The sequence below is a fragment of the Sturnira hondurensis genome, unplaced genomic scaffold (genome assembly GCF_014824575.4).
Source record: "Sturnira hondurensis isolate 20B ecotype Veracruz unplaced genomic scaffold, ASM1482457v3 Scaffold0020884, whole genome shotgun sequence".
Classification (NCBI taxonomy): Eukaryota; Metazoa; Chordata; class Mammalia; order Chiroptera; family Phyllostomidae; genus Sturnira; species Sturnira hondurensis.
In genome coordinates, this window is record NW_028093515.1 from 2,141,233 (window position 1) to 2,153,729 (window position 12,497).

The 12,497-nt window shown below is 60.7% G+C and overlaps 1 protein-coding gene across 2 annotated transcripts in view; it reads right to left on the bottom strand.

The window, feature by feature from the left end:
- The window catches only part of PEPD (peptidase D), a 114,224-nt gene that overhangs the window by 93,877 nt on the left and 7,850 nt on the right, over positions 1-12,497 (bottom strand). For both annotated transcript variants that reach the window (XM_037030712.1, XM_037030711.1), the window contains exons 2-4: positions 9,478-9,661; positions 7,516-7,643; positions 18-81 (exon numbers count right to left, since the gene is read on the bottom strand). In XM_037030712.1, the coding sequence (XP_036886607.1) occupies positions 18-81; positions 7,516-7,643; positions 9,478-9,661 (376 nt within the window). The remainder of the gene's footprint in view (positions 1-17; positions 82-7,515; positions 7,644-9,477; positions 9,662-12,497) is intronic.

The following is a 12,497-nucleotide window of genomic DNA, read 5'->3' on the forward strand; positions in this document are numbered from 1 at the left end:
CAGTGGCCACTACTCACCTCGTCAGCATACTGGGTGTCGTCCACGGCATACTTCTCCTTGAAGTGCTCCTTGGAGTGGATCCTCAAAGGGAAAAACAAGGAACACCCCGGTCAGGGTTTGGCCGCCTTCCCAAGCCCAGGTTATAACGCCCAGGCCCATTCCTGCCCCGCCGGTACCTGGCACCAAATGGGTCTGCCCAACACAGATTCAGGGACAGAGGTACTGGGCCGCCAAGTGACCGCTGAAACACACCTGCCCCCCATTGGCCTCTGCTCCTCCTTCGAGTCGGTGACCCAGACCACCAGAGATGAGCAGCTGCAGACAAATCCCCCTCCACCAGTGAGAGCCCACCAGGCAGCCAGCTAGCACACCCCACACCCTTTGGGACATGAAATAAGCTGCCTCATGGGCCCCCACAGAGACTCTTTAAAGGAAAGTTAAAGATTTAACATTTTAAAGAAGTCGATGTTAGTATTACTCACTGCAGTGATGAGAAACATCCAAGCTTACTCATCAGCCCTGAAAAATCCGCCAATGAGAAGACAGAGACACAGGACAGAGGAGGTTGGGCAGCCCTTGCCCACCTAGCAAGGGGCTCCTGGCCAGGGCTGCTCTGGGCAGGGGTCTGACAAGCACCACCCCCACCGCCAGCCCCAGCCTCTTGGCCAGGGGATGAGTCAGTGTCACTGCCTGTGACAAGGCTCCCAGGGGAAGAAGCCCAAGCCAAGTCGGGGGTGAGGAGGCTGCTGAAAGCCAAGTCTAATGACACATACCCACGGCCCTGCACCATCCCACACCCACCTGGGCACCACGTCAGCAGGGGGCATTCACCCCCATCCTGCCTGTGGTCGAGGGGTATTCTAGTCACCAGGTGTTAGAGCCGAAAGAGGCCTCAGAGGAAAACAGCAGATGGTTGCAGACTGTGCTTTCTGGGCTTTCAAAGGTGAGCAGACGACAAGGGGGGTAGGTGTGCTGGACAGTGGGCTAGGGAGGCTCAGAGGGGACAGGGCAGGGACAGCAGTCTGGGACTTGGAGACGACCACCTCCAAGAGGCAGTTCCACACGCCTTTGAGACACCACTGCCCAGGGAGCGGAATCCCTCCCCCCCTCAGAGCCCTGCACCACTCCGTCTCTACCCAACCAAGCACCCCAGACCAGACTGGCCACAAAGCACAGAGCACAGACCTGGGACAGGTGGGTGGGCCTCGGGGACCAGTAGCAGGGTGCTCATAGCCACACATAGCACACTGGGCTCAGGAGACGACGGTCTCGCTGCAAAGGGCTGCTTGGGGCCCCTGAAAACGCTGTGTGATCTCCCTTTCGGGGTCTCTAAAGTGGGCAATGGTGTCAAGCTCCTGCCGTGAATTAAATGTGCACGATCCGGCAGCTTGCACCGTTGAGACAGGACTCAACAGTTAAATGGGCAAAGTCCGGTGGCTCCACCAGCACCACCCAAAGCAGGCCGGGCAGGCACTGAGGACAAGCACCGTGCCTGGACAGTGGAGGCCCCGGCTGCAGGCTGACCAGAGAGTCTGCTGAGCGTCTGCCACTAAGGGGTGAACGACTCTCCCAGCAGAGAGCTGGCGTGGCGGACGGGTACAAAAGCACACGCCAGAAGCTCAAGAGGCAGCACCATCGGCATCAGTGCCCTGTGTCCTCAGCAAGCCCCCAAACCATCTCTGGTCCCCAGTCACTTCGTCACTTCCAGCTGTGACAGGCATAAAAGGCAAACTCCCAAAAGATTCGAACAGTGCCCAAGACCTGCTCTCAAAGCCCACCCGATGCTCCCTATGGACAGGAACCATGGCGAAATCAGCCTTGTACCAGGCTAAAGCCTGACCTTCCACCTCCAAACCCGCCAGGGCCCCTAACCCTCCCAGCTCAGCCTAGCCACCCTGCCAAGGGGTGCCCCAGAACACACGTTGCTGCCCGCCCTGCCTGGGAGACTTGGCAGTCAGGCCTCAGCGGAGACCTGGGAGACCTGAGACCTGGGAACACATCTGTGCCCTCGGGCTGGAGTCATGGTCACTAACAATGTGGGACTAGAGGAAGCAGGGGGAAGAGAGATCAAAGGGAAGGGAAGTAAGTGCAAGGGGCTGTGATCTATAGGCGGCTCCGGGGCTGGGTGCTCAACTGTCCACCTTTCGCCTGCCAGGCACAAGCCACTCCACTTGCCCGGAGCCAGGCAGCGCCAAGAGCCAGCCTGCCCATGGGACAGCCTCCGCTGCACCCCGGCGTCCAGGAGGAAGTGTGTGTCGGTGTCACCCCACTAAACGCCCTTCATCCTTCTCAAGAGCTGGGCTAACACGGTCCACAGAACACCCCGGGCTTCAAGGGCCAAACCGCCCAAGCAGCCAGAGGCGTGGCTTTCGACAGAATACCCACTAGACAAGCCCAACCTGAGACGGCCGGGGCGTCTCTTCTCACACTTGGCACGTCATTCTTTTCTAAAGGGCAGAGATAATTAAGTTTAAATAGTACTTATTTTTCATGTTTTAGAGCTAATTAGAGCAAAAACCACCTAAATATCACCCTAAGGAATAAGTGCGTCAGGCTACCGTGTCAAGCCAGTGAAAGGCTCGGCAGCCACAATTTGGTGGGGCTATTGGGAGAAGGAGCAGCACGTTTGTCCACATGAGCCCTGCTGGCTGGACGGGTCGCTGGGCAGCTATAAGTCCACTGAGGGCCAGGCTGGCGGTGGCCACACAGAGGGCCTGCACCCTGCCCCATGGAGTTGGGGGTCCAGCTTATGCCGGTCCCGTCCTATGAGGGGTCCAAAGAGAAGAGACTGGAAAAGGGTGGTTCAGTGGGGAAGTTGACCCCACCCAAGGAACTCTCCTTTCAGGTGGGAGGGATAGCGTTGGCAGGAGAGAGGACGGGGTGCCCCACTCACGGGGTTGTGTCCTATAGAAGGAGCCACCACCAGGGACCCGGCCCACAGCTCGAGTTAGAGGAGGCCTTTCCCGGCACTGATGGTCAGGGCTGATGTGGCGGGGGCCAACGCCTGTGCAGGCCCCCCAGCGGGCAGGAGACATCACACGAATGCCCATGGTTCTATTTCTGGAAAATGACATTGCCAAGCACGGGTCTGGCCAGCTAGTTGACCACCTGCCTGTGGTTGATGAGTAAGTCGCAGCAATGTTACACCAGTCACCATCAGCTTCCAGCGGCCAGAGCCTGCCTCCGGCTACAAACAAGGCCGCCGCCTTGCAGGCTGTTCTCCGCACAGGGCCCTGCGCTTGCTCTGGGGTGGCAGTCAGCGCCCCTTTCAAGGTTCTACCAGCTTGTCAGAGAAAAGCAGATCTCTCCAAAGACACGCGGGCTGCTCCTGGAGACGGCTCCCACAAGCGGACGGCCAGCAGCTCTCAGGGAGGCTGGGCAGTGGCGGAGCCGGCAGCTCCGGAAGGAGAGCTGATCGAGAGGAGACCTGTGGTCGGGGGGGCCTGGGAGAAGTTCCTGACTGGGGACCCTGGCAAACCCCTCGCCAGGCCTCAGGCTTCCCAGGACCAGGATCCCCACAAACCACCAGGGGTAAGAGCGAAAGGAATTTCCTCGGCCCTCCTCATGAAGGCCTGTACCCCAACTAGTGCCTTGAAGACAGAGAGAGACAGAACGAAGCCTCCAGACAGGCTGAGGCAGCCTTGATCCTTGTGACCCCGGTGTGTACAGGGTGGGGGCAGTGAGTGTGGAAAACCACTAGGCACTACACACACACACCACCCACACACAGCTCACCCTAGTGCACACACACCCACGCACACATGTGCACACATACACATACACACAGGTTCCCACCTCAGACAGCAATGCTTAGGGCCTCAGACCTGGAGAAATTCACTCACGCCACTCCTGGGCGATACCCCTAGTAAGGGGGCACCCTCCTCCCTACGCACCCGGAGCCGGGTTCACTGTCACGAGCTCCAGGCCGAGGTCTCAGGCAGGGACAGCAGCAGAATACAGCCAAGTTGCAAAGGCTCTAGGAGGGTCCCCCAACTTGGCCCAAAGTTGCTCAGCCTCTGTGAGCACTGAAGCCGCCCAGGGTTTTCCCGGCCTGCTCGGAGAACCCGACACCCCAGCAGTCAGAGCGGCCATCAGCCAAACTGGATTCTGACAGAAATGATGGGAAACACTCTCACATGAGAGAGGCAACAGACTTTGGTAACCAAAGACTCCAAATAAAAACAAATTTGAAACGACCATCCTCCCGTCCCAAAAAGCCCTGGGGTGAGGGACAGGCCCAGCACCGGGCTGCCCACAAGCCCCTCAGCACCGGGCTCCAGGACAGGCTGTTTACACAGGAAGTGGCAGATCTGCAGATGGAGGTGCTGTTTCCCGGGGCAACTTCATCTGCCAGATGGATTTGCAAAAGCCATCAGATAGAGACTCAAAAGGAAGCTGAGCAGCTGAAGGTCAAATGCCCCGTCTGGTGGGTGTTGATTGCGAAGGTCGGGTAACCCGGTCAGCCTCACTCTTCCCGGGCTCTATGGCCTGCTGCCCAGAGTGCACACACAGTCGTTACGGCAGGGAGACCACCCCTGCAGACCCATTTGCAACCTCAAAGCTCAGCCAGGCCTACGTGTCCGCACCAGACAGTTAGCGGGCTTGGCAAAGCGGGAGCAGACTAAAGCGGAACTCGCAGCCGTGATTCTGAAACCCAGCTGTGGCCACAGGACAGAGCATCGGCCCCGTATCACTGAAGAGTCCCTTTCAGAAGAGCCAACTGTTGTTACTAGCTGTTCCCTGACTGGTCAGGTCCTGGGTATGAACCCCCAACACCAGTGCCATGTGGCTCTCCAGTCGGTGTCTCCGGGGAGATTTGCTCAGGTTGCCCCCTGGACAGTGGCTTCTCCTCCCATAACCCTGAAGGATGCCCACCCTCCAGGACTGGCACTTCCCTGACTTCTCCCAAGAGCCAGCTCTGGGTGAAGAAGCAGACAGACACACAGACGAGGAAGGCACTCAGAGCCCCTCCCTTCCACCACCATCCGTGCCCACATCTTGGCAGAACCCAGAGGCAAGACCACAGGGAGGCTGAGAGGGCAGGAGCGCCGCCCAGGCACAGGGGCCCTGGCTACTCCTGGACGTGTCACTGGCAGGAGGAGCTGAGGCCACAGCCGTGTGATCACACCAGAGTGCAGGAAGGATTCTGGGAGAACCCTCTTACCAAGACCAGGAAAGTCCTCGCTGTGGCTGCCCCAGTTACAGGGCTCCACCACAAACCACCCCGACATGAAGGGGGCCCGAAACGTTCACAGACACGGACAGGCAGGGCCTGGATCTGAGCCCACAGGGGAGGATGGCCCCACAGGCCTAGGACCTCGGCAGGAGGACTCTGGGGCTGGGGCTGGCCCCCTGCTCGGGTGGGGGGTGCTCGCCACGTGGGTGCGTTAGGGCTTCCGCACAGCATGGCAGAAGCCACGGTGCACTTTACGGTCCGGCTGCAGAAGTCCCACAGTGACCCTGACTCCCACAGTGACCCTGACACTTTCACGCACCAACGCAGTGTCCAGACGCCAACCTGAGCCAAGCAGGAGGGAAAGGATTCCAGCTCTCCATCGGGAATGGCCCCGAGTAATGCCGCGGCCACTCCTGGACATTACAAACTGCCTATTCCCGGCACCCTCACGGCCTAAGTTCAGAGTCACAGATGTAACCATCTCCACAATGGCCAGGGCCTCACAAGTGGCATGCCATCGGTCCCACAGAAACGGAATCAGAGGCCCCCAGCAGCGGCCAGACCCAGGCAGGCTCTGTGGAGAGGCCACACTCAGCTGTCAAGCAAGCTTCCAGCACCGGCACAGGCCACACCGCCACGCCGGGCCCGGCCCCTCTTCAAAACAGGGCAGTCACAAGCATCCAGCCAGGAACAGAAGGGAGGATGCCAGGAAGGGCCACAACAGGATGTGGAGGCAAGAGCTGGGCAAGGCCAGGCCACCTCCCCAGGAGCACCCACCCACGGGTCCTGGCCTGGATCTGCTGAGCTAGCAGGAGGAGAGGCCCCAGATGAATGGCCTGATGGGAGCCCACCCCCGGCCACACCGGAGGCCGATTTCTCTGCAGGTGCGAGAGTCACTCCGGTAAGGCAGGCAGTCTACCCCAGAGGCCTCCTGCAAGTTCCTCTCTGCACCCACCCTGAGCTGGGGCAGCGTGGAGCCTCTGGGAGCCCCCACTGGGCCCTGCTCTGCCATGCCCAACCCCCTGCCCCTCCCTCTGGGAAGAAGGCAGCAGACCTCCCAGTATCCCCCCTAATGCAGGTATGGGGGGCCTGTAGGAACCTGCTTGTGACACAGCAGGGACACGTCTATGCCATCTACCCCAGGGGCCTCTGAGAGGCCCAAATCTAAGTGGCTGCCTAGCCAACTAGTCCAAAGGTCAGCGGGATCAGGCATGTCCACTCCCTGCCCTCCCTTCTCAGGGCCAAGCCAGGTAAACACACCGCCAGAAAAGGCCCACCTGCTTCTCTTACGCTGCCCGTTCCGCCCAGAGCCAGGTCTTCACAGCACAGTCAGAGGCTCTGGGCCGGGGACGCTGCCAACGAGCTCAGAAGAGAGACGACAGCGGAAGAGGTACACACCAGCCACAAAGGAGGCTCCGGGCTTGGCACTGAAGGGCCGGTGGAGGAGGGCAGCACACGAAGCAGCGGAAGTACAGGGGGTCGGCCCTGGTCCTTTGCACTGAGCACAGCCCTACAGCAGCCAGGTGCCTGTCATTCAAACCAGCCACAGACCCACCAGCCTACCTGGTAATGCGCGTTCAGGGACTCCGGGCAGGGAAGGCTGCAATTTATACATCCGCCCAGCATAATCACTCTCCAGGCAGAAATGACACTCTGGAAGGAGTAAGCATGGAGTGGGGTCCTCCAATCACCCCAAGCATCCCCAGTTAAGTACAGCTTCTGCCTCAGTGCCTCTGAGCAGGCAGAAACAGCTCCCAGGACAGGTGGACACAGCCAGGGGCCCTGGAGCTGGCGGGTGCCATTAGTGATGAGGGAGGGGTGGCTCGGCAAGGCCCAGGCCTCTGGTCCCACACTTCTCACACAGCGCTGCCCCATCTCACAGGTGAGCCGGCCAAGGCAGGTTATACATCTGTGGCCCTGCGGAGCTTAGCCAAGAGGGAGGGACGCCGCAGGCATCCAGTAACGGCCTGCTGTGAGCGATGGGCCTCGGAGAAAGGCCCCAGGTGGGGCCACCTCCCGTGGATGCCGTACAGACGCACTGGTCCACTGGGGCCAAAGCCTCGGGCATTTTCACAAAGCTGGGAATCCTGAATTTCAAGATTAACAAATAGCACCTCTGAACAAACATGAGCACAGCGTACGACTCTGCCTCTGACACCCCCCACCCCAACCCAGAGAACAGGGCTCTGGACCAGAGCAGGCGGTCAGTGGGCCTCCCCACTGAGCCCACTCCTCACTACTCCTTCCCTCCTCACCCTCCACAAGCTGGGCCCTGCACCCCCACCCCTGGCCAGCTGGTGGTCTGCAGCTGTGGTCACGAAGCCCAGATTGCTCCTTACTTTCCCATCCAGGTGGCATAGTGGTCAGGAAGCCTGGGCACGAAGAGGGTGGACTTCCCAGTGTCGACGTCAATCACGCCATAGCAGCCTGGCTCAGTGACTCCGAATGCCCAGTGGAAGAAGGACTCCTGTGGCGGGAACAAGGACCAGCTTAACCCATCAGCAGGACAGAAACATGAGGTGCAAGGAGGGAGGTGGGGCAGCCAACTGAGCACCCGCCTTCAGGCCCACCCCTCAAAGACTGACCCCCAGCCTCACACAACCCTCCACCTCAGCCCTCTTGCCCAACTCTAGCCTCGGGCTGCCTGTCCCTTCCAGGGTTTGGCCGGGGGCAGCCTGGCTGACTTTGAGCTTTCTCTGATGGTGCGGGTTTCATGCCCTAGCCCCACGAGCACCCCCACCTCACTGGCCACGCCCCCTGGGCCCTTGTACGTGGGTCGCCAGCACCCACGAGCACCGCAGGGTGAGCTCAGCCCTGCCCACGCCTCTCTGCAGCCCGAATCTCTCTGCAGCCTCCATGCCTGCAGGCAGGCAAGACGCCACCTTGACTTAGACACTGAGGCCGGACACAGTCTGCACGGAAACGGGTTCCTCCGTTCAGGACTCCTCACTTCCTTTTCCCACCCCCAGGGCTCTGGATGACTTCAGTGTTTAGCAATAAACACTGAGCTAAAATACCATCAGAAAGGTAACGAGTGGAGGAAGAGCCCTTCTAAAATTAACCTTGCAGGCATCAGCAAGGGAGCCAAGAGCTGAATTCAGGAGATTAGTTTTTAAACCACAGACTACGTAAACCTCGAGAGGCACCAAGACAAGTCAGAAAAACTTTAGAGCTCGTCTCTAGCAACCAGGGACTGCAGCTTAGGAAAACTTTCCAGCAGGAGGCGCTTCCGGTAAAAAATACCGCAGTCCCTTCCGGCAGCAGATCGCAGCCCTGCGGAGTGGACAGTCCAGCCCGGGGGGCCATCCTTGCCACCCCCACTTCACACTCAGCTCCCTGTCACAGTCCCCCACCTCCTCCCTGCTCAGGTCGCTGGATGGCCACGTCCCCTAGGCCCTGCCTGACCCCAGGGAGATTCTGGAGCCGCCAGTGTACCGGGCCCCGGCTCTGGGCATGGCAGGTTGGCGAAGAAAGCCCTAGACTCGGAGTCCAGAGATGGGGTTCTGATTAATCCCAGCTCCACCTTCAAAGCCTTGGTTTCCTCACCTGTAAGGTAGGTGCAATGCTAGGATCAAGGAGAGTGGGGCCAGCTCAGGGCACCCCCCCCGCTTTCTCAGTGAGCTCCTCTGTCGAGTGTCCTAGCTCCTGTTCCTGGGAACTGAGTTATGTCAGCGATTCTCAGCCAATGCCACCACCTCCAGGCTGGCTTCCAAGAGCTGGGGCACCACACCACAGGTTTCCAGAACCTCAAGGAGCCCCTGAACACTTCCCAGGTGAGGGTCACAGGGTTGGCACTGGCCAAGCCAGACGACTGCCCGGGCCTCCGGCCCCTGTGTGGTACCCTGCTCACACCCCCCACGGGCCTCCACTGCCCCAGCCCTCCGTGCTGCTGGTGGAAGGACCTGAGCCCTCCCAGCGGCACCTGTCTGAGCGCATGAAAAACTGCCCAGCCCACCTTCTGCCACCCACACCTACGGACACCATCTCCTCCCCCTAGAGCACCCACCCCCCATCAAAATTCACCCTGGCCTTCAGGGACCATACCAAATGCCACCTCCTCCATGATGCTTTGCCTGCTGGCTTCCCTGGGAATATCCTCCTGTACTCGGACCTGAGAGCTGAGGTTGCCTGGTGACGGCTCTGCCACCAGTGAAGGCGGGCTTCCTGAGCGCCCAGGCCTGGGCCTGCCTTCAGAGCCTCTCCGGATTCCCCAGGAAGCAAAGCTTCCCACGCCTCCCAGGCCGGATGCTGGAGGAGGACAGCCAGCCAGAGGAGACTGGGAAGCGCGGGGCTGGGCTCACCTGGCGGAAGAGGACATCGGTGTCCGTGCAGTAGCGCTGAGTCTCCTCCCCGCCCTGCAGCAGCACGACAGAACCAGCCTGCAAGGCCTGGTTCTTTCGCAGACGCTCACACAGACGCTGCCTGTTCAGGGCGAAGAGAGCCAGTGGCACCTTCAGGGTTTCATTCCCCAGCCAAAAACACGGTCTGCAAAGACAAACACACACAAAGGCCTCTGTTAGCACCTCCAAGCACAGCTACCACCCACGGCCACCACCCATGGCCAAGCCTGCCACGGGGCCCCCGTTAGCATGAGGCTCCTCACTGGGCCTCCCCAGGACCAGAGGGGCTTGTCAAACAGAGCCTCCCCTGCTATCCCCGAGCACCGGACCACAGGGGGGATGAGGGGCAGCTGGGTCTGTCCCAGAGGGCAAATGAGGCCCGTGGAGGGAAAGCCTGCACTCGTGTGAAGATGCACTTGCTCAGCTCCTGCCCTCAAGGAGCTTACATCCATGCCAGAAAAATGCCCGGGGCCAGACAGCACTGGAACCCTGCCCAGGCACCGGCATGCTGCTGGCCTCTCTGCAAGTCACAAACCTGGCAGCCAGGGCTGGCAGTTCCTCACCTGGTGGGACACCCCCCCCCACACACACACACACAGCACCCAGCGCCAGCCCAGGGGTATGTGTGGAATGACCAGGGGGAACCCTGGCAAGACAGGCCTGGGAGTGGCAGCCCCCGTGGTGCTGACCTTGAGGAGAGCAGCCTGCAGTGGACGAGCTGCTGAGGCCGCACGGAAGGCCGGGCAGAGCCAGGCCTGGTGGAGCAGGGGGTGTCTACCTCCAGCCCTGCACTGGCTTCCCCCTTCCCTGGGAAAGGCTGCTTACCCTGCCAGCACCACTCTCTTCCGCTTCTCCGGCCTGAGGCTTCTCCCCACCCCCTGTCCCCCCAGCCCCGCTGGGCCTCCCCCACACCCGCATGCCTATCCCCTGTGTCACTCCAGCATCGATTTGTCCCCTCTCAGGGGCATTCTCGGCATCCAGACACACGGGAACCCCACCTGTCTTGAAAAAATAAAAATAAAAACACTTCCCTTGACCCCCACACCCCCCAGAGTCTAGTTCTCCCCCAGCTGCACTGCATATCCGCTGAAGGGTCACCCAAGCACACCACCCCCATGCCCGGCCCCACCCCCACCCCCTGCACTCCTCAATCCACTCCACCAGGTCTTGGCCCACCCCCTCCCTGCACTGCCACGCTTCCAGGCCTGTGGGTGCCCAGGACACTGAGCGAGGGCCACACTCAGNCCCTTGACCCCCATACCCCCTAGAGTCCAGTTCTCCCCCAGCTGCACTGCATATCCGCTGAAGGGTCACCCAAGCACACCACCCCCATGCCCGGCCCCACCCCCACCCCCTGCACTCCTCAATCCACTCCACCAGGTCTCGGCCCACCCCCTCCCTGCACTGCCACGCTTCCAGGCCTGTGGGTGCCCAGGACACTGAGCGAGGGCCACACTCAGATGAAACCCTGCCCAGCCCCAGCCCCTCCAGGCTCCCTCCCTCCTCATCTCACCCTCCACGCAGACGCCCCACAGCTGTGGGGCTTCATCCCCATCCTACCCATGGACAACTGAAGGGAACTCAACTGCTCTCTCAGTCCCAGCACCCCTCACTACCTCCCCCCCCCGCCCCCCCCCACCCCACCCCCCACCCCGCGCAGTCCCAGCTTGCACCCTTCCAGGGGGGCCCTTTAAATGCAAATCCAAGTAGGCACTCCCCTGTTCAAGCCCCCCAGCTTCCTGTGCATTCAGGACACAGTGCCCCCTTACCCCCCCAGCCTCGGGGAGCTGAAAAGCCGGCTCCCACTCTGCCGCACAGGCATCTTCTCTGGTCCCAAAACACCTGCACACTCCCGCTCAAGGGCTTTTGCTGCTGCTGTTCCCAGTGAGGAGAGCTCTGCTCCCAGTGCTGCCCTCCTGGGCTTTCCCAGGCCTCTGCAGAGACACGCCTCTCCCAGAAGCTTTTCCAACAACCCATCCAAGCCTTAGCCCCCATTTTCCTCACTCCTCTCTAGAGCTCAAGTCACTGCCTTGGTCACATGTTTACTTGACTGTTGTCTCCCCAAGTAAAATATAAGCTCCAGGAGGGCAGGGACCCCGCCTCCTTCTGAGCACCTAAGGGTGCTGAGTGCCTAAGTGCAGGAAGGAAGGGCAGCCCCAGCCAGGGGGGTGGCCCAGGGAGTCATGGGGGAGTGGAATCAGGCAGGTGCTCTCTGGCCAGTGGGGAGGGTGGGCACGGAGGCTGAGGAAGACAGGGCTGGCTCAGAGCTGCTGTGAGAGGGGATCTGCCTGGGACCAGAGTGAGAGAGCCAAGCCAGGCGTACGGCACCTTCCTTCCCTGCACTTGGCCTTACAGGGGCCACGGGCACCTCCCACACTCCCCTGGCCATGGGACCCTTGTCGGCAGGGACACTCCTGCCCATCTTGGCTCCAATGCCACCTTCTCAGGGTGGTCTTCCCTGGTATCCCTCTCCCCTGCCATCCCCACTTGGTACCAGGCTGGGTTTCCTCCACTCTCCCAGCACTGCCCAGGACTTCCCCAGCAACCTCCTCCATGCCTCTGGCCTGCAGGTGGGTTTAGCCCGTGGGAGGCACCACGGGAGACAGGACTGGGGAGACTAGAGGAGGTGAGGAGAGAAGGGAGAACAGACCATCCCTCACCCTGCTTCCTCCCTGGTGGAATCTGGAGTCTCGAGGCTGGGCAGTCCCCTCACCCAGGGCCACAGTTCCCCCAGGCCACCCTTCTACAGCGCAGCCCTGGACGGTTCCTGACCAGCTTCCCTCCTCTTCCTTCCCAGACTCCCTAAACCTGTCCAGAGCTCTATAAACCAACCCTGCATGCACCTCCTCAGTCACTTCCGAGTCAGCTCTGCCAGGTCCCTGGCTGCAAAGGCACACTCCCCTGCTATCACAAATGTGGCCTGTGTTTATTGGGGTTCATGAGTGACGTCTGCTTCCACCCACTGTGAACCCCATCAAGAC